The sequence below is a fragment of the Manis pentadactyla genome, chromosome 16, assembly GCF_030020395.1.
Source record: "Manis pentadactyla isolate mManPen7 chromosome 16, mManPen7.hap1, whole genome shotgun sequence".
In the NCBI taxonomy this organism is placed as follows: domain Eukaryota; kingdom Metazoa; phylum Chordata; class Mammalia; order Pholidota; family Manidae; genus Manis; species Manis pentadactyla.
Genome location: NC_080034.1, coordinates 33,515,256 through 33,536,862, shown reverse-complemented (window position 1 = coordinate 33,536,862; position 21,607 = coordinate 33,515,256). Strand labels below are relative to the sequence as shown.

Here is a 21,607-nt window from a genome sequence, read left to right as displayed (position 1 = left end):
AAGACAGATGCACCCCTATGTTTATCGCAGCACTATTTACAATAGCCAAGAAATGGAAGCAACCTAAGTGTCCATCAGTAGATGAATGGATAAAGAAGATGTGGTACATATACACAATGGAATATTATTCAGCCATAAGAAGAAAACAAATCCTACCATTTGCAACAACATGGATGGAGCTAGAGGGTATTATGCACAGTGAAATAAGCCAGGCAGAGAAAGACAAGTACCAAATGATTTCACTCATCTGTGGAGTATAAGAACAAAGAAAAACTGAAGGAACAAAACAGCAGCAGAATCACAGAACCCAAGAATAGACTAACAGTTACCAAAGGGAAAGGGACTGGGGAGAATGGGAGGGTAGGGAGGGATAAGTGGGGAGAAGAAGAAAGGGGGTCTTACGATTAGCATGTATAATGTGGGGGGGCATGGGGAGGGCTGTGCAACACAGAGAAGACAAGTAGTGATTTATAGCATCTCACTACGCAGATGGACAGTGACTGTAATGGGGTTTGTGGGGTGACTTGGTGAAGGGGGGAGCCTAGTAAACATAATGTTCCTCCTGTAATTGTAGATTAATGATACCAAAAAAAAAAAAAGACAAGCCGACAGAAGGAAAGGGAACCAAAGCAGGCTTCCAGAGGGGTAGCATAGGGTTCATATTCAGGAGCTGTGTGGCCATAATGCTGTGTCCCCTCCCAATCTGAATGTTAAAGCCCTACCCCCCAATGTGACTGCATTTGGAGGAAGGGTTTTTGGGTCTGATGAGGTCATGAGCATGGGCCCTCCGGGAGGGACTGGTGCCCTTATAGCAAGAGGAAGAGAGCCCAGAGCTCTCTCTACCAGGTAAGGGCACCCAGAGAAGGTGGCTGTGCCAGCCAGGAAGATGGTCCTCACCAGAAACATCCTGCTGGACCTTGATCTGGGACTCCCAGCCTCCAGAATGCTGAGAAGTAAGTAAATGCCTGTTGTTTAGGCCGCCCAGTGTGCAGTGCTTTGTCGTGGCAGCCTGAGCCAAGACAGCCAAGAATCCCGTCATGGGCGATGCTTCGTTTGGGCTGCTATGGTAGCATCCACTGGTGGCTTAAACCCTAGGGACCTACTGCTCACAGTTCTGGGAGCTGGGGGTCTGAGATCAGGGTGCCGGCACAGCCAGGTTGTCTTGAGGGTCCTTTCCCAGGACTGCAGCCTGCCAGATTCTTCCTGTACTCTCACATGGGGAAAGACCATGAGCTGGCTCTCCGGCATTTTCTTACAAGGGCTTTGATCCCATTGGTGAGGGCTCTGCCCTCATGGACTAAAGGCCCACCTCCCTAAGACCCCACCTCCAAATACCATCACATTAGGTTTCAGCATATGGATTTTTGGTGGACACCAATATATGGTCCCCAACAGATGGTTTATACATTATTTTTCCTCATTGGAGCATTGCACCTTATTGGACGTGCAGTTAAGCAAAACCAGCAGTGATCTGGTTTAAGGATATAAACTGTCATTTACAGACACTGTCTACCACCAGGTCCTGGGAAAGTGCTCTCCAAACATCATGCCATTTATTCTTCTCAGTATCCTCTTAGCCCCATTGTATAGATGAGACACCTGAGCCTTAGAAAGGGTAAACACATTCTGAAGGTTACCCAGTGGAGAAGCTGGATCCAGTAACAGCTCTGAGGCACTGGAAGCTGTGCTCTCAGCCAGGATGTGGTATCAACTGGACCCGACTTGTGGTGCTCTGAGGCATCACACACTGGAGATGCATGGCTCACGCTGGGCCCCACTGACTGAGCAGCTCTGCGCTCTCTGAGTGAGGAGTCAGACCCAGTGGCTCATGTAGATGCAGCTTTGCCCATCCAAGCAGGCTGCCCAATATGTGTGCCTTGCTTTTGACTCCTGGTTACAAACAGGAGCCCAGCAGTGGCCCTTGGGAGGTGAAGAGGCCAGCAGCCAAAGCTGTCCTGGGCTGCCTGTGTTATTAAGGAATCTTCTCCTTTGCTTTAGGATGGTCCTACTCAGACCCAATGTCAGAGCTGGAAGAGGCCTAAAAAGTCACCTGGTCAGAACCCTCCTTTTACATATAGAATCACTCAGGCTGGAGTTAGAGACGGGTGCGTCGGCTTCGCCTAGCCTGTGCCATCAGTCCAAGGCATGCCACAGGCCTGACAACCTGCTGTCTCACCCGTAAGCATAGTCCCTTCCCCATCTCAGCCTTGGCAGGGCCTCTTACCCTGCGCCTCCCTCCACAGATTCAAGATTGTGGGTCAGACAAACAGGAAAGGAAACCAGAGCCTGTATTTTTCTTTTTCTTTTTTTTTTTCTAGAGTCTATTTCCCAGCATCCCAGAGGCTCTGCACTGAGTCTTCAGGATGGTTGAGGATCTGTGCTGCCTGGTGAGGGCTGCTGTGGGACCAGAGGCTGCCACAAGGTGGCAGGCCCTGCACACTTTTCTTTGGAGAGCAGTGCCAACTCTCAGGGCTCCTGAGTGGTTCCTGGTGTAGGCCTTGAGAAGGGAAGGAGAAAGGCTTTCCATTCAGTGGGTGCCCCCATTACACTGGGTCAAGGTCAGTTTGGAAGCAAGTCTTGGAGAGCAAGCCACTGGCACACAAAGTGCTCACTAGCTCGGTGGTTTTCCAGCAGAACCTTTCCTAAGATTTCAGGTGCCAACTGGTGAGGGGCGGGAGTGGGTGGAAGAGGGGCAGAGATGGACATGGGCAGGGCAGAAGGGCATGATCACCCCGTGGCAGATGGGGGCATCCAGCACCTTCTGCAGAGGCCTGTCTCCCCAGCCCGTTCCCTCAACCAGCTGGTGCAGGAGGATGGCACAGTGTGAAGGGGCCTCCTGAGGAAAGTGACTCCTCCAGTCCCAAAGCTGCTCCAGCGTCCCTGGAGGCCACAGCTTGGCTTCTGAACCCTCAGGATCATACCACCGATTTCTCTTGTCTTCTCCTAACCAAAAAGCATTTGACAATGAATTCATTTCTCACATTGACATTCCTTTTGGAGAGAGAACACACCAGCCATTCGAATTAATTATCTTTCTTAATAAGTAACATTAATAATAATTAGGCCTCCTGGGTGCCAGTCAAAGTGTTGTGCGTTCAGTGCGTTCAGCTTGCAGGCCCAGAGCACCCTGCGCGTCTGATGAAAGCAGGCTTCTTTCAGAACCGGAGGCGCAGAGGACCGGCGCTGGCCTGCAGCGCGTCCCTCCAGAGCAGCCACTCCGGAGGCCGGGTGGGAACCGCCGGCTAGACGCTCCCTCTCTGGCCCCAGCAGCTCTCCGTGGTGCTGGAACGTCTATCTGCTCAGGGAGTGACAGTGTTGGAGTGACCTCGGGGCACCTCAAGATGAGATGAGGGAATCCCAAAGCAGGGAGTTGCCTTACCCAGGGGCTACAAGGAGTGTTTGTTTGATACTCCCTGCTAGAAAGTCTAAACTGAGAGGACTCTTAGGAGGTAACCAACGGGGACCTGATGTGCACATTTGCAGTCCAAGGGGCTGAACGTCGGGGTTAAAGGTCTCCTGGCAAGCACGCCCAGGGACCGTGTTAAATTAGAGGGCTAGAAGGGACAGGAACACCAAAGCCAGGCTGCGCCCTACTCCTCAGACAAGGTGGACGTGCGGGGAGGAGCGTGAGTCTGATGGTTTCCCACGGAGGCCCGAGGAGGCCCTGCCCGGGGGGCTAGTCCTCGGGGAAGCCGGCAGGGGAGGGCTGGTAATGGAGAGGACAGATGGACAAGCAACAGGGGGCGGCAGCCTCAGCTGCGAGGGGCGCTGGAGAAAGGGCAGGGAGCATGAGGAGGGCCTCAAATAAGGAGAAAGGGAATGGAGGGCGGGCATAAAGATGAGGCGGAGCGGGAAAGTGGAAGAAAGGGAGGGGAAAAGAAGGAAGGAAGTGCAGGGGTAAAGCCGAGAGAGGAGGCGTCAGGGAGAGGGCAGAGGGGCAGCAGCGTGAGAAGGAAGGAAGAAACGCCACTCGAGCGCGAGCCTGAGGTTCAGGGTTAGGCTGTAGGGTTATTAGCTCCAGAGTTAAAGACATCACCTTCCCTTTCTGGGCCGCAGTTTTCTCATTAGCTAAATGAGGGGATTGAATTCAGGGTGTCTCAACTAAAATGGTGGGGCCAAGAGCAGTTGTCCAGAGGCCGGCCTTCTAAGGAAGCATGGAGTGAATGTCCTGGCCCCTTGGGAAAGCCAGACTGTGGGCACATTGGAAGAGGGGAGGCGCTACCAGGAGGACCGGAGATCTTTTAGAACATAAAGAAAGTGCAATTTTATGAGATAGTATGGAACATGGGCTGGAGAATGCCACCTCCTACTAGACAACAGAACATACACATGCCCCTAAAGGGCAGTCATTAACATTAAAGGGAATTGATGTGAGGGTTGGTGGGATGGCCAGATGCTGACAGGTCTGGGTTCCAATCCTGGTCTCACCTCTTATTAGCTGAGTGACCCTGAGCAAGTTAATTGACCTCTCTGAGCCTGAGTGTTCTCATCTGTAAAATGGGGACAGTGAGAACATTTGCACTGCAGGTCTGTTGGGTGCTTGGCCTATACGGCCCTTGGTAAGTGATGTGGGATGTTGTCACTGCAAGAGAAGGAATCCCATCCACTCCTTTCCTCTCCGCCTGGCAACCACTGATGTTTCTACTGTGTCCACAGCTTTGCCTTATCCAGACTGTCATAGTTGGAATCATACAGTATGTAGCCTTTTCAGATTGACTTCTTTCACTTAGCAATATGCGTTTTAAGGTTCCTCCATTTTTTTTCATGGCTCATTTCTTCTTATCATTGAATAATATTTCATTATCTAGATGTATCACAGTTTAACCATTCACCTTTTGAAGGATATGTTTGTTGTTTTCAGTTTGGGACAGTTATGAATAAAACTGCTATAAGCATCCACGAGTAGGGGTTTCATGTGGACATAAGTTTTCAAGTCATTTGGGTAAATACCAAGGAGTGTGACTACTGAATTGTATGCTAAGAGTATATTTAGTTTACTAGGAAACCTCCGAACTGTCTTCCAGAGGGGCTGTACATTTTACAGTCCCACCAGCAAAGAAGTGAGAGTTCCTATGGCTCCACATCCTCACCAGCATTTGGTGGTGTCAGTTTTTTGGATGTTAACCATTCTAATGGGTACGTAATGTAGTTCATTATTTTAATTTGCAATTGTCTAATGATATGATATTGAGCATCCTATCATACACTTGTCATCTACTTAGCTTCTTTGGTGAGGTGGCTGTTCAGATCTTTGCCCATTTTTAAATTGGGTTGTTCTTCTTATTGTTGAATTTTAAAAGTCTTTTTATATTTTGGATACAAGTCCTGTGTCAGATGTATGCTTTGAAAGTATTTTTTCCCAGTCTGTGGCTTGTCCTTCCATTCTCTTAACAGTGTCTTTCTTGGGGCAGCGTTTTTAATTTAATAAAGTCCAGCTTATCAATTTTTTTTCTTTTATGGATCTACATTGCCTTTTAAAATATCAGTCTAGCCAAACAGAACACACCTTGACAGTTGCTGACCCTGGGCTTAGGAGCTCACATAGGAGGTGCTTCCTTAAGCTAGAAGACAAGCTGACATTCAGGCACTGAGGGCCACATTTGGGATGTCTGAGAAAAAGTCAATCAGGTGGTGGAGGGCTCGCTGGCTGGCCTTTTTCTTTAAAGAATAGCTTAAATCTACAGAAGAGTTGCAAAGAGCATACAGAGAGTTCCCATGTTCCCCAGGCCCTGTCTCCCTTAGTGTACAGTCTCACATTAGTGTGGTCCATTTGTCACCACTAGTGAACCGGTGCTGACACAGTATTATTAACTAAAGTCCATACTTTATTCAGATTTCCTTAGTTTGTACCTAATGTGCTTTTTCTCATCTACAATCCCACTCAGGATAGTGCATCACCTTTTGCTGTCATGTCTCCTTTGACTCCCCTTGTCTAGGACAGCGTCTCAGGCTTCTCTTGTTTTTGATGACCTTGACAGTTCTAAGGAGTACTAGTCAGGTATTTTAATTTGGGACTTGTCTGATGTTTTCCTCATGATTAGACTGGGGTTATAGGCTTTGGAGAAGGCGATCACAGAGGCAAAGTGCCAGTCTCCACTCCACATCCAGGATACTGCCCGCCACGACCCCCTCTGCACCCGCGTCCTTGGCAGCAGAGGCGCAGCCCCACTCATGCCGCCCTGGCCTCTGTTGCGGCAGTACTGGGTCTGCCAGGGGCGGGAGGGTGGCCGAGGCACATGGCTTCGTCCCTACCATCTGAGTCGGGCGGCTGGAAGGAGTGACAGCATGGGCAGCATGAGGAAGATGCTGCCTTCAGAAGGTGGTGTGTGGGCAAGGGGCAAGTAGAGTCCCTGCTGGATCATGCCAGCGTTCAGGAGAAGCGGCTCCCCGCGGTCCTCATGGGAGGCTGCCCTCATGTCTTTTGGACCTGTGCTAGCACAGTCTTTACCAGAGCGCCCCTGTATCCTGGCAGGCCCACTAGCCCCTGCCCTTCACCAACACCCCCTCTTCCCCAAGCCCCCCTCCCACAGTCTCCCCTTCCACCTACTGCCAGCCCCTTCCTCCTAGGCTGGGGGCAGGGCCAGGCCTTGGGCTTGCCTCTTGTTGCTGGGGCAGAATGTCTACTGGCTGTCTGAGCAAGGGGTGCAGAACTGCAGGGGTCCTGGAAGCTGCTGGCTGGGGATCTACAACTAATTTAACAGTAGAAACCATCCATCCTCCCAGCTCATGCAGCCTAGACAGGGACATTCAGAGCTGCAAGGGGAGAGCAGGGAGCTGAGGAGACGCAGGGAGCCTTTTCTGTGGCCCCTGACCCTGCCGGCACAGTTCTCTCCTTACCTTGGGTTTGAGAGAAGCTGGGACCTTTCTTGCTGGGTTTCAGGCGTCTGGGGAAGGGGCTTCATGTGACTGGGTGAGTTCGCTGCTGGAGAGTTTACCTGTTGGCCCAGGAAGGAGTTTCAGTGTTAGCTTGAGTGTGATGACATGGGGGAAAGGCCAGCTCTAACAGTCGGTACATACGGGTATGGGAAAAACAAGTCTAGACATAGAAGTGACATGATGTGCGTTAAAGTGTTATCTTGGTACAGCAGGATTATGAGTAATGTTTGATTTATTCTTTATTCTTTTCTGTGTTTTCTAAGTTTTCCAAATTGAACATGTATTACTTTTTGTAATTAGGCAAAAAAATCTTTAAAACCGGAAGTCCTTTCTGGTTTTGCTTCCCCTTGTACGAAAGAGATGCTACCAGTCAGGAGAAATCCAGTGAGCACTTGGCGCAGGGGAACAGCCTCGCAAGAGTGCTCTGGAAACCTTGCATGTTTCCACGTGGGCTTTGTGAGCGGAGCTTCACCCGCAGGGTGTCTGAGTCTTGGCAGCAGGCCCTGGGATTCTCCCGGAGCATGGGAGGCTTATGAGTAGCTGCTACAAGGCCACTTGCCTCCCTATCTCCCCAGGAGGCGGTGGGGAACAGTTTCTCATTGCCTCCCCTGCTCCCATGGGGTTTAAGGCTTTCTGACTCGCCCCACTCAGGGTGCATCCGCGGACTATGAAACCGCTAGCTGCCGTGGAGAGTTGGCTTCTCGGCGACAGGGGGCCGCATCATCCCCGTTGGGGCCATCTGGTCCCTTTCTCAGGGATATCTTGAGGGGAAGAGGACACACAGAGCTGACACCTTTGCCTACTCTGGCCTTCACTGTCCATGGGAGGAATACACTGAATCCGCCAGCCTTGACTGGACACTTCCTGAGTCGCATGGGTGACCCTGAGCTACTATCAGTGGCTGGGCTCCCCTGGGCACCAGCAGTGGCTGACGGCCTCACTCACTGATGACCTCACTGAGAGGGGCTCTGAACTGGGGAACAGACAGGATCCAGAGGCACTGTGAATGTGGATGGGAGCCAATGACATCTTTATTTTTCCTACCGTCTACCTGAAACTTAGCATTTCTTTCAACAGTAAATGTAGACAACCTTTGTCACCAGGACCAATCACAGAAGTTTGCATCTCACATTACAGTTGCTGCAAAAATCTTGAAATATTGTGCTCATCATTATTTTGAAATAACAGTAAATATTGGGCCTGTCCCTAGATCTTACTAATTAATACATTTGTAAAGTGCTCTATATATCATAAATTTGCCTAAAAATATTTTGATAACTGTCTTTTGGTCTTACTGGCTTTCTTTGTCATTTTGTGTACTAAATTTTATCCAGATATTCTCTATTGTCTGGTCCCGTGGCTACTTGGTCACATACTGGTTACTGCTTGGCTGTGAGTCCTTGGGCAAATATCTTCTCTGGCTCTCAGTTTTCTTGTCCTCAAAATGAAGGGATCAGTATGTTAGATAATCTCTAAGGGTTCTGCCAGACAAACAGGTGATCCGAGTTTGTGTACCACATTCATCGGGGGCCACATGCACTGTATCACAGCATGAGGACACTGGAGCTGGGGGTTTGTACTAACACTTCTTAAGGTACTTAGCTGTCATAATATTATAGAGAGCTTCTAGGAATTTGTCTAGGAAATATGCAAAAATTTATCTCCATGTATGTTGCCAGTGAAAAGCTAGAAACAACACAAACATTAAACAATAGATTAGTCAAATAGATTAAAATGAGTCCTTATGATGGAACCGTGAGAGCCAGCAGGGTGATGCTGCAGAATAACGTGGAAGGGCAGTCATGCTCTACAAGCGAGCTCTTACAAAAGCCATTTGGGATACCTGAAGACCAATATGATTCTATTTTTATAAAATCATATGGAAATATAGGTATAGAAAGAAAATGAATATAGTCCAACATGATAATATTAGTTATCCTTAAGTGGTGGCATTATGGTGATTTTTACTTCTTTGCATTTTTCTGTGTTTCCTAAAATTTCTGTAATATATATAAATTGTAGAAATGTATATATATGTACACATACATATATATGTGTGTATACATATGTGTGTATATATATATATATATGTATATGACTATAATGAGAAAAAACAATGTCGATGTTGTATCAATGGAGTATACCACACAGTGGTGGCGAATCCACTGGTTTTGGCACTACACCTCCCAGCCTCCTTTCTGTGCATCAGGTACCAGAGCAAGGGGACAAGGAGCCCCTGATGGCTTGCATCCTCATTACTTAAACGAGCCCCTGCGCCCCCAGCCAGGGCTCAGAGCGCGTGGGCCTGCGGTGGAACACCTGCTCTGCTGCCTCTGACATTGCTCAGGCCACCTCACTAGGGTGGGCTCTGGGGCAGGGTGGGGCGCGGCTGCCAATACCTGCAGGCTGGTGGCTTCCTCTGCCCACCAGGCTTCAAACTCTTTCTGCAGCTTGACCTTGGATTTGTCCATGAGCAGCTGCAAGTGCTCAATCTCCACCTTCAGGGCCTTCAGGCGCATGAACATCGTCTTATACCTACGGTGGAATCAGGTAAGAGTTTTAAAAGTCACTGGCAGGGAGGAAGGACTGTCACCGCGGTTCTGTGCCTCAGAAGCCTGGCAGCACTGCCCTGGTGCCAGGTCTGGGGCGCATAGGCGCCCATGGAGGCAGGTACTGAGTCCTCCACAGAGATGCAGAGCCAGGTGACCTGTCCAGGAGGCCCTCGGGGCTCTGGGTGTGAGAATAACTCTCCTTCAAGAATGCTAACTGCTGCAGTGGAGCACTAAGAGCTGACATTGTTCTAGGTACTTGATGTTTATGATCTCGCTTAATCTTCCTCACAACCCTATGAGGAAGACACTGTTATTATAATTTCCACCTTAGAGATTTGCAACCCAAGGCATACAGAGGTTAAGTGGCTTGCTCTATGGCACATGGCTAGTAAACAGAGGGGCCAGGGTTTGAACCTAAAGTCATCTGTTCCCAGAACCACAGTCTCAACTGCCTCACCATTCCGTTGGTTCACTTTCCTGCTGAGGACCAGAAGCCACAGCACATTTGGTAGTGTGTATACGGGCTTCGGCATGCTCCAGTGGATCAGAAGTTGTCCAACAGGAAGCAAAATGGTTGAATAGCTAAATGGCAGAGACAGTGTGGCTTCTGAGATGACCCTGAGCTTGGAAATGGACCAAGGGGAAAGGGTGGGGTGGAGTAAAGACACAAGAACAGGTTGGAAAGAAACAAGAGAAAACTGGAGGGAGGGAAAAAGAAGCCAACTGGGGAGCAAGTCCAGGGGGTGAGGAGCAGCAGCATGTCTGGGAGGGCAGTGTGAGGCCTTCTGGAAGGAGGGTGCTGGCCGGGGAAGATAGTGCGCAGCTGTTAGTGACCTGGAGACCAGCTGCAGGCTGTCCTGTTCTCCTCAAGTCTTGGGATGGGAGGGTTGTGCACAGTAGGGGGTTGGGGGGAAGGTGACAGAGTTTGCTCAAGGCGCCTGCCTAGCCAGCCCAGGGGGGCATGAGTGGCAATGATACCATCAGCTCCTTGAGGGCAAGGAAGGTGACTTGGTCATCCTCCCCAGAACTCCATGGCATGGAGGAGAGAGCAAACATTTGCTGAATGCAGAAATGCACAAATGAACTAAGAAGCTTGACTGGGGTGGACAAGCTGAGTACCAGTAATGACACATGCCTGTTTATGTCTGAGGTTCCTCACTCAGTGAAATCATTTGGGACTCTAAATGGCTGCATGAGGGTGTGAATTCTCAGGATACCTTACTGAGACAGCAACTCAGGAGGGAATGGGAAAACTGCAGGCGGGCGGCAGACCTCCGTGGTCATACTTCCTGCCTCCCCTAGATGGCAGCAGGAGACAAGACTAGTTGCTTCCTGAACTTCAGCCTGGCCCTGGGCTGGTGAGGGTGCCCACAGTGCACAGCATCTCGTGGTTGCTGAATCCAGCTCCGGGGTCTGGCTTGGCCTTCTGCCCGCTACTCCAACCTCACACTGCCTATGGTTCCTGCGTTTCATGTCTGCCTGCTCAGAGGCAGGCAGCTCTTTCAGCTATTTTAGGTCCCAGCTACTGGACCCACTTTCCAGAGTTGCTCCAGCCTGGACTGGGGCATGGACGCTTTGCTTGCTCCAGGCAGCTCCAGGTTGTCCTGAAAGCCCTATGAGGCTGGGGTCAGGGTACAGTGGGGTGAAAAGAAAGGGCACCTTCTCTTTTCCTCCTCCAGTTGTGATCGCAGCTTCTCTTCCAGTGAGTCTGGCATTGAGGGCGTGGCTATGTTTTCTGAGATGCCTGTAGAGGGGAGATGCCGACGGGTTACTCAAATGAGGAAGAAGGGCCGATGGAGAAATGTGACACTGAGAGCAGATGACGTGCCCAGTGCATCCTAGGAGGAAAGGGGACCCTGTGATTTCCTTGTGGGGCCTTTGGATGGCAATGTGCTTCAGCCCCCTCCTCTGCTCGGCGGAAAGCCTCCTCTGAGGAGAGGCTTCCATGGTTATTTCAGCTGTCCCTCCTGCTGTTTGACACCTGTTGCTGGAAGGGAATTCTTCCTTACATTGCTTTTAATCTTTCTACTACTGAGTTCACTCTTTCCTCTTTGAGAACCCAGGGAAGACGCAGAATAGCATTTCTCCATCCTCTGAGACAGAGCCCTTCACAAACCAGGACATCACCAACCCACCCACATCTTTCTTTGCACCAGCTGAGGTGCTGAATTCTCTAGCCTCAAATCCTATCTCCTGTTTTTAATTTCCCTCTAAAGCAGTGATTCCCAAGCCTGACTAACCCGGGCAATGCTAACATGCAAGCAAGGCTGAGCATGCACTCAGATGCCTTGCCCATAAGACAGGGCGACAGCACCACGGCGAGGCCTTGTGAGGGCTGTGTCCTCATCACGCTACCCTCTGCTACTGGCTGCCTAGCTGCCCACTCTGGCTGGGTGCTTGTCCAGTGGGTCCTTTCCTAGCCTGGTGGGTGGGGTCTGTTTGCCCTCCTAGGAGCCTCTTGGTGGTTGCACCGCATTTCTTAGCCCCACAGAAGGTTATCTTAGAAGTCACACAGCCCTGCTTTTTATTGCCTGTAGGGGAGAATCTACTACAGGATGGGTGCTTTCTGAACATGATCAGACCTAATCCTTTTGGTTCTCATTTGACGCGGTCCTCTTCTTACAGATAAGGGCATTGAGTTCAAAGAGGTTAACCTGCCCAAGGCCACACAGTTAACTATAAGAACCCAGATCTAAAGCCAGGCTTGTCTGGTTGCCAGGGCCTTGGATTCAGATGGTTCCTCCCTAACATTTCTGACAGATGGTCACCTGCTTTCTGCCCAAGTGTTTCCAGTGGCGGGGAGCTCACGGCTTTGCACAATAGCACATCTCATTGTGAGCAGCTCTGTTACCTCTCACTTTGAGCTGGGACCTGCCCGATTCCCTCATCTAAGGTCCTGGCGGCAAAGTTACATTCTAGCTGATCTCAAGTGTAGAGCCTAAATCTGGACATAACACTCCAGACAGTCTGAGAGGGACAGGGTAGAGAAGGGTCCTTCCAGTGTTTAAACATTTATGCCCTATATTTTTATAATAGGTAAATTCCTGACAGTGACCATTTACTGAGTCATATATACTCTATAGACCAGCTCCTGCAAAGTCCTGCTAGACACTGGGCTAGGGGCTCTACTCACATTATTGTTAATTCTTAAAATTCCCCCCAGCAGGGAAGTAAATGCCATGTCATTTCAGTGAGATTCTGAGGCTCAGAGAGGGCAGTTAACAATCCAAGGTCACACAGCTAATAAAAGGCAAAGCTGGGATTTGAACCCCAATTTTTCCAGTTTCAAAGAGCTAAATGTGTATACCAGGCAGCCTCCCCAACACTGTTTCTGGTTTTCAGCAGCTTCGCCCTTGTCATGGCCACGTCCGTTTGTCATTGTCCTCTGTTGGTCACTGTCCTCTGTTAAGCTTGTGGTCCGTGTAAACACTTGCATATTTTTATGAGTGGTTGCCAAAATGCATCCTAGTTCAGTGTGATTGTCCTTTTGGTCCCAAATGGAACATTTCCCATTTACTGGGGTTTAGCCTGCGGAGGGGTCCTCATTCTGGCATGCCTTTATCCTTTCTCTTTGGCTGCCTTTTATGTCATTATCTAACTCATTGCTAAATATGCTAAGCAGATTGGGATTCTGTCCTTTATCTTCCGGGCACCTGCTACTCTCCCTCCCTTGTGTCAGGTGACAACTGTCACCTGTCAGCTGACCCAGCAAGTGTCTTCTCCATCATCTGGACACAGGGAATGTAGATACCCCAGGCTTCCCAACTGAAGATGACACTGCCACCCATGTTGGTGTGTTTTATTGGCCCCGATGAGCTAGACGGCCTGTCCGTACTGCCCAGGCTCCCTGAACACAGACACTGGAAGCCCCTGGAGGCAGGGACTGTCCTACTCTTTGTATCTCCCCCTCAATCGGCTTTGTTCAGGTTCTACATACAGGGTGCACTCAATGCCAAACATGTTCACTGCTCCTTGTCCTCTCTGAAAAATGTCAGACATGTGAACTGAAGGAAGGATCTTAACATCAAACTGATAATGAGGACTTGAAATGGACAGACCATTTCCTCTCTTAATGGTTTCAGAAGTGGTTCCAGCCTGTTAAAGAAAAGCTGTGAATCTCCTTCCTCCTTTTAACACTTTTTGACCCCACACCTGAGAAATTCAGTGAAGACCCTGTTCCCTGTCCTGGTTGGACACCCTGTTAGGAGCGTTAGGTAGAAAGACAGACGCGAGCAGCCAGGAAAGGGGAAGGTAAGGCTCAGAGAAGAAGCCGCCCAAACTCTGCCCAGGGAGGGGGTCCCATGTGAGACAACAAAGGCTTTGCAGGGAGATGACTTCCTTCCAAACCAGATTGCAATCGAACGGAGCTAAGAACTGACCACATCACACCTTGGCCTGGGGAAAGGACATGCTCACTGAGAGGGATTAAGATACAGAACGACCTGTAAATCAAAGAACCTTGTCAGTCAAAGAGGTGCCTCCTAACCGGAATGTGATAAGTAGGCCTCCTGCCTAACCAATTGAGGCCTTTGTCTGCCTTGACTCTGACCTGCTCCTCCCTTGGAGCATATTCAAATGAGACTTTCCCTCTGCCTGGCTATTGTGTCTCTGCCTCTTCATTTGTTGGGGCGGGGACAAGGACCGAGGAGAAGGAACTCAACCGTCGCAGTTCTGCATGTGCACGCTGCACAGGAGAGGCCTCTGATGGTGGTGAAGGCAGGGCTGCCGATCTGCACAGTGGCGTCCCCTGGGCCAGTGGAGGCAATCTCCAAGGGATCTGTGACGGGATGGAAGGAAGGAGGCCGACATGGCCTGGGCTCCACACACAAGCTGTGGCTGCCCCAGCGTGAGTGCACAGCCCTTTTGTAGGAGAGGGGCTCTGGCCTTGCCCCTTTGCTGGCTGTTTCTTCGCTGGGCATCTTGCAGGTTCACCTGGCAGACTGCAGTCACAGGGGCCTTGGAAGTGTGGGGGTGTCCAGATGCCTAGGGGAAGGAGAGCTTTCTGAATGCAGCTGACACGAGAATGGGAAGTCATGTCAGCTACCGTTTATGGGGCATGCACTTGGTCCTGTTCTCTAATTCATGTGTTCTTGTCATTCTGGCTAGCAAGCAGACATTACCACCTCTGTGTTCCAGGCAAGGAGACAAGGCTCAGGGTGGCCAGGTGGCTTGCGCAATGCCATAAGTAGCAGAGGCAGGCTTTGAATCCAGGGCTGGTCACAGATGATTATGAGTGGTGGTAATGGGCTGCTCAAAAATTTGAGTATATGATATAATGCCAGGGGTTGGAGGGTGCTGTGAGGAAAGAGAAAGCTGGATAAAAGGTAGAGGGCTGCCATGCTAGGTAGAGTCGTTTGGGAGGCCGTTCTGATGAAGGGCATGTGAGCAGAGACCTCAGTGAAGGGAGGTGGCCACCATACAGAATCACTGCAGGGATTACAGCAGCAAGGGCAAAGGGCCTGAGGGGCATCTGTTTGGTGCATCTGGGGAACAGCGAGGCCAGTGTGCCTGGAGCAGTCGGTAAGGAAAAGAGTGGTGGGAGCTGAGGCTAGATGGTGCAGGACCTTGTAGGCCATGGTAAGGACCTTAGCTTTGAGAGAGGCGAGAGGCTGGAGCATTTGAAGAGAGGAATAGCTCAATCTATTCCTTTGATACCTAAGCCAAGAGTGTTTTGCTGATCAAGACAAAGCTGCTCCAAACTGAAGAATAGTTAATGTGATTGGCACCAGGATGTTATAAGCTTGTTGAAAGGATCTGGGAAAGAAAGCTGAGGCAAGGGACCTCGGGCAGCCAGGATGAGGGCAGAACATGTCCCTAAGACACAAGCTATCCATGTTGTCATAACAACCAGTGGGCTATTGCCAAAGGTGATGTCTGCGTAGTGAAATGAATTGTAACCCCACAGGGGACAGCTCCTGGCTGCTTCTGGTGCTCCCTGAGGCTTGGCTTATCAGTCTGCTGGGAAGAGAAGTAGGCGCTGGGAACTCGAAGGGAACTGAACAAAAGCGACTGAGCAAGCACAGAGGAAGGCGGAAGAACTGAAGGGCATGCGGGCTTTGGAGGTCTCCATGCTCACTGGGACTGTGGCCAGGGACAGAACCTCCTGTCACCTGACAGGAGGCACTGGGAGCCCTCCTTTCAAGCACAGGATTCTGGCTGGGACAGGAGCAGAGGGGGTCACGGCCCTGGGTGGCCTATGAGGTCACACTACTAGTCTGTATGAGCACCCAGCTCCAAAGCAACACAAAAGCAAAAAAGAAGGGTTTCATTCCAGTGGCTGTGGATCTGAATGTCACTCAGGGAGGAAGCTATGGGCAGTCAAACAGTGACTGAAATTCACGCAGGGCCCGCGCAGTCCCAGGCTGACCCTACCTCTGAAGTGTCAGGTGTCTGGGAACTGACAGCACAAGGACAAGAGGGGCCCTGGCTGGGAGGGCCAGCCTCCTGGAGGCCCCTCGAGCCTGGCGTGATTTTGGGACACTGGGAAGATCCCTGTAACTCCTCTTCCCACGGCCCCAAACCCTTCTCTCAAACACCTCCCCACCAAAACTCTTCCACACAGTTATTCAATGTCTGAACTGTGCAGAATCTCATGCCTTTGCCTCAGCGGCTCTGTACTGGGGGTGCACATGAGAGTCACTTTCAGAGCTTGTAAAAGCACAGAGACAGAGGGGCCCTCCCCCAGACCCGCTGAGTTAAAACTTGCTGATAAGTTCCCCTGGTGATTCTGAAGCTCGGCCCTTGTTAAAAACACCACTCAAGTCTTTGAGGCCAGTGTCACTGCAAGTACTCCGCACAAGGCTACTGAGAGTGCAGGACCCACAGGGCCTTAGACAGGATGGCAGCCAGCCTGTCTCTTTGCCTCCTACCCATCTTCTGGACCTTTGGGAGCCCCTGTAGGGGAAAGGGGCCCAGGGGCTTGCAGCCAGGAGGACACACAGTCTGTAGGGCCAGGGCCACCCTTGTAGGTGGTGGGGAGGATCTGATTGAGGACACCCAGCATGGGGCTGCTCCGTGGGTCCTAACAGTCTTTGTGACCCCACCACAGATGGGGAACCTGAGTTCCCACAGGGGAGGCAGTCTGCCCAGGAGCACACTGCTAAGGAGAGCTGGGGTCAGGACCCAGCTCTGTCTGACTTCAAAGCCAGTGCTTTTTGCTCTCTAAGAGATTCTGATAGCGAAGGAAGCCATGGGTCACACCATTGATGCTGGTATTGACTTGTCCTTGGTATTTGAAGGTGATGCTCTTTTCTATGAATGCCTTTCAGTTCTGGGGCTGAGGCTGAGAGAAAGTCTCCGTCTCCCTCTGAGCACTGGCCTATGAAGACTGCCCTTCATAGCAACCGGAACCGCAGCCTGCAGCCTGGTACCTCCTGGCACTGCAGCCCGTCCTCTGGGGGTGAGGGGCTGCAGTCTGCCCTTCCACAAGTCCAGTCCCCGGAACAGCCGCAGCCAGCCTGCTCGTCTCCTTGACTTTGTTCCAGGAGTCCAAAGGAAGGCAATATTGAGATTTCCAGCTAGGCATCAAAACCAAAAGGTGCCCTTTAGATTTCCAGAGGCTTCTGTAGGGCAGAGGCCATGAGGCCCAGTGTAGGAGGAGGCCACGAGTTATGTGGCTCTACCACAGCAGACAAGACCTCAGAGCTAGGGAGGCAGTGCAGCCGGTCACCTCAGCTATCCAGGAATGATGCAGTTGCTGAACACCCACCGTGGGCCTCCAGGGGGCTAAACTGTCGCACAGAGCCATAGCTCCCTCAGCCTCACCTGTCTGAGAGGTCAAAGTGTCTGTCCTTACCAAGATTGATGGTGTCAGTAGCTCAGTTACCACCACGGTCAGCAGCAGCTCAGAGGCAAAGATTCTGGCTTTTCAATCAGACCATTTCCTGTTTAATGGCTCAAGTTTATTGTCAGCTGGGGTGATCACATGCCGACAGGTGCTCTGGGGCACCATCCATCTTGGTGTTGATTTTGTGTAACACCTCAGCTGCCCATGGCATGCTCAGGTGTAAGGGTGTGATGACTACCCTGGGGACATGCGGCTGTGACTGACAACTTCTTGGGCACAGTCACACCCACAGCCACAGGCCCCACACTCAATGTCACTGTCTTCCCCCAGGGAGCATGGGGTGCTGTCCGAGAGATGGCCATGTTTTAGCACAATCAGAATCACTCTGTGTGCCTGTTTGGAGCAAATTGGCCCAGACACCCTCTCACAGAAGCACACCTACTGTCTCTTCTCCCCCAGGTAACCTCCCCTGCTTTGCTTCAGGCCCCTCTGCCCCGGATCACAGCCCTGGGAGGGTGGCCTCGCCTTGGGCGTTTGCTCCCTGTGGGAGATGAGACCATGCAGTCGGTCTGCCCTGGGGTCAGTGTGGACTTGCAAGCATCCCAGAGAGGCCCTGGGGACACACTGCGTCCACAGGAAGACATTTCTAGTCTCCTTACTTGCGTTGGCTCAGCACAGGCTCCCTTGCAGCGTCACGCCCTGTTTAAACAGGGCCTTTCTCACCAGCGCTCTCTGCTGGAGCTCCAGATCCTTCTCTTAGTCTCCAGCCCGCTTTGTCTGGCCGCAGCCACTCAGGGCCTGGCATGGTGACTCTCTTCTGAAGGCTCCTGGCACCTCTCCCCCACCTCCCTCCTGGCCAGATGCTGCGTCCACCTGCCCCGCAGCCCGCGGAGGCCCCCTCTCTCCTCAGAAGCCTGCTCATGTTTCTCAATCCAGGGTCGCTCTCAAAGCCAGCCAGCCTCCTTGATACTCCTGTTCTCTGCACCCTCAGCCTCACTGACCAGGGGTGACCACATGCCTCAGTCTCAGTGGCTTTTCGAACAGCAATTAGCAGAGCCGTGGCAGCCCTAAAACCCCGTTACATTTTTGTCACACTGGGACCAGCCAGTCTGGTGTGTTCTCGGGGCACAGCCTTTGGTGGGGGGCAGCTCTTCTCATGCCCGTAAGAGTGAGCATGGGCCTTCCTCCTGCAAAAAGCTCTCATGATGATATAAGTGGGGTTTGTTTGATTGTCTTGATGACTTATAAGATAAATCTCAGGATTTTAAAAAACTGAGTTAAGGATCCTTAATAAAACTTTCTCCTTCCACTTTTGGAATATTTATCTGCTACTGGCCAATTTGTAAACCAATCTGTTCATTTGCCCAGAACTTTTTATATATCAGAGTCCAAAGCGAGCTGGAGACAGACCACACAGTGGGACTGGCAGAGTTTCAAAGTGAGATGGTAAGAGCTGCCCAGACAAACAAAATACCCGCATGGGGGTCACAAAAGGGCCGATGGAAAATTTTGAAGAGAATGTCTGTAAAGAGAGCTAGCACTTGGCCTTAAGCCCATCTTGTCTTCTTCACTGGGGCAGTGAGGGGGCTTGAAGGAGACCACTCAGGAACCTGCATGTGTTTGTGGATGTGAGTGTGCATGCGTGTGCAGTGGACAAGCATGCTAGACGGTCAGGCGTGAGTTGACAATGTCTAGGAGCAAAAGCAAAGAGTTGCTGCTGTGTTCCCATGGAGACAACATGGGCTAGAGGCACAGAAGAGAGTCAGGTTAGGGCCACCTGAGATCACCGGTGTGCTGGCAAACATTTAACAGGAGTACCCTAAAAAAAGAAGGCCTGGTTTGTAGTATTGTAGCTTTTGCCAATTTTTGTGGTGTAAATACTCTCATCATGGCTGATTTCAAGCTGCCAACATGCTGCGTGTGAATGTGGAGCTGGAAGGTATGCGTACAGCCAGCTCTCAGTGCTAGTATGAGCTAGCTCCAGCACACCCCTGAGACACTCCAGCACACGCAAAACTGAGATCCTTTTCAATAGGGCCACTAGAGGGCAAGGGGTCCTCAGGAAAGAAACCTGGCAGTGGGCTGCCATGGGTGTGGTGCAACCCTTTTGCTTCCTTAAACCCACCCTCCACCATTCTCAGCTCTTTTGCCACTTTCCCTGGAGGCTGGCTGGTAGAGCAACGGGCTTCCTTACCCCTTGCCTTCTCGTCGGGTTCAGGCAGTGGGGAACATGGGCAAGTGACTGGAAGGTGGGAGGAGAGGGAGGCGGAGGTACTGACTCCCTGACCTCTCTGCAGGGGCCAAGAGCTGGATGCATTGCTTGCCTGAGGGTCACAGCTCCTGTCAGGTGGCCAGAGCCTCTCTGCACAAGCTCCGGTAACTGCTCACTTCTCTTGCTGCCTCAGGCCTTGGGGCAGCGATCTTCCTGCCTTGCTGCTGCTACTACCTCTGGGGTGCTGTGGAACCTCTGGTCTCCCTATGCTCTGCTAACACCTTCGTCAACAGGCCTCACGGTACTTAATACGAGTACTGCCAGCTGCCTACTGTTCCAGCCCTGACCCATACAGGCTCAAAGTGGGTAAGCATCTGTCCAAATAAGGTGCATTCCATCAGGTCAAGGTGCCTGCTGGTGAGGGATCTCCAGGGACCCACGAAGGGACCCACAATGAGGAAGATGCCAGGCGCAGAGGGCACAAGGCCATATAACGAAGTACCAGTCAAGTTGGATCTTTACCAATTGCCTTTCCCCCTTCTCTCCAGACTCTTCTTGGGGAGACTGAGCTTAGCAGGCTGAGCAGGAAGTGACTTAGAGAGAAAGAGCTGGCCAGATCCCTCTCCTCTGGCAGTTGGCCTTATCTGGGGAAGGAGAGAGAAGTCTTATCTTTGATGAGTGAAATTTGTATTACTGAGACTGTCGTTACAATAAAATGACCAATTTTTGTTGTTTGTTTGGTTTGTAAGTAACAGTGAATGACCAGTTGAGTGACTAGGCTGCCCAATTTCCATCCTGCTGTGAGGGCTTAAAGAGGCAGTGGAAGAACAAAAAAAGTAGCCTTCATGAGCATTTCTCACATATTGTTCACCACGTCCATCAGGCACACCATCTTCAGCTACGAGGTCCCTATTTGAGAATAGAATGCACCTGGAGAAGGAAATGAGACGCTGCCAACTTCCTGCTCCCATCTTTAAGTAAAATGGTCCTGACACCAATGGTAATGAGGAAAATTAAGATTAATCGGAATTGAACTGGGATTTGCCTTTAGGAACACTTCGACCGTCACGGTGATTCCACTAAACAGTTATTTTTTGCTTGATCTCTGACCTCTTGGAATCTAATCCTTTGAAGAGTTCTGGAAATTATTACAAGCCGTTTCAAACACAGAAATGTTCAGAGAATGATAACCCATGTACCACCTCCATAGTTTGAAAAATCTAAATAGCTTGCCATGGTTGCTTTCAGTTTGTGTGTGTTTTTTGAACTGGAACTTTACAGAGTGTGCGGGAGCCTCCTGAGTGCCCTCCCCGATCCGCTGTCCTCGCCCCAAAGGACTCTGCTCCCCACGGTGCAAAGGGAGCCAAACCTTCATGACTTTATGTCCTCATTCTGTGTCTTTAATGCCCCATAAACATCACTTAGCTATTTTTTGACTTAGATTGAGGTAGCATAGGTGTTCTCTTAGTAAATATTTATTGCACTGTACACCTGTACATATGTTCTATGCACTTTTCTCCATTTATGTTATCTTTCACAATAACATAAAGCTCCCACTCCCCTCCCCCCAGTCAATACTACTGAAAATGTTGGAATCTTTGTGAATGATAGCATTCCATACACGTTCTTCAGCAGTTTTTCTTTCATCACCATTGTGTTTCTGAGATTTATTCACATTGCTATGTGTAGAGCTAGTTTATCTGTTTTAAGTTCTCTATGGTGCTCCGATGTGTACATCAGAGCTATAGCAAATGGATCCATTTTCCTACCCAGGAACTTCAGGTTGTCTCCTGTTTTTGTTTTTGTTGGTTTGTTGAATGCTTGGTGTGATAAGAACAATGCTGGGTGAGTACCTCTGTAGGCACTGGGTGACCCCTTCTTGGGCGTATATTGCCAGGCATGGAATTGCAGGGTGGCAGGATTTGCATTATCCTCTGCTTTACCAGATAGGGCCAGAATCATCCCCAATGGTTGTTCATAGATGTTAATCACATGATTCACTTTCCCCTGCTTATCTTCTCCTCTTTTCTTTTTTTTTTTTAAATTAATGGAATCCGCTCTGCTTTCTAGGTGTCACCTGTGCCCAGCTCGGCCCTGAAGTACTCCTCTATACTTCTCTCTTGCGTGGGCCCACGGCTTCTTACCACAGCTCCCTTGTGGTTTCCCAGAGAGACATCAGAA

At 50.5% G+C, this 21,607-nt stretch overlaps 1 protein-coding gene across 2 annotated transcripts in view; it reads right to left on the bottom strand.

Annotated features, from left to right (window-relative positions):
• The window catches only part of KIF6 (kinesin family member 6), a 349,101-nt gene that overhangs the window by 9,276 nt on the left and 318,218 nt on the right, over window positions 1-21,607 (bottom strand). For both annotated transcript variants that reach the window (XM_036907154.2, XM_036907155.2), the window contains exons 17-19: window positions 11,088-11,172; window positions 9,276-9,411; window positions 6,838-6,935 (exon numbers count right to left, since the gene is read on the bottom strand). In XM_036907154.2, coding sequence (XP_036763049.2) covers window positions 6,838-6,935; window positions 9,276-9,411; window positions 11,088-11,172 — 319 coding nt within the window. The remainder of the gene's footprint in view (window positions 1-6,837; window positions 6,936-9,275; window positions 9,412-11,087; window positions 11,173-21,607) is intronic.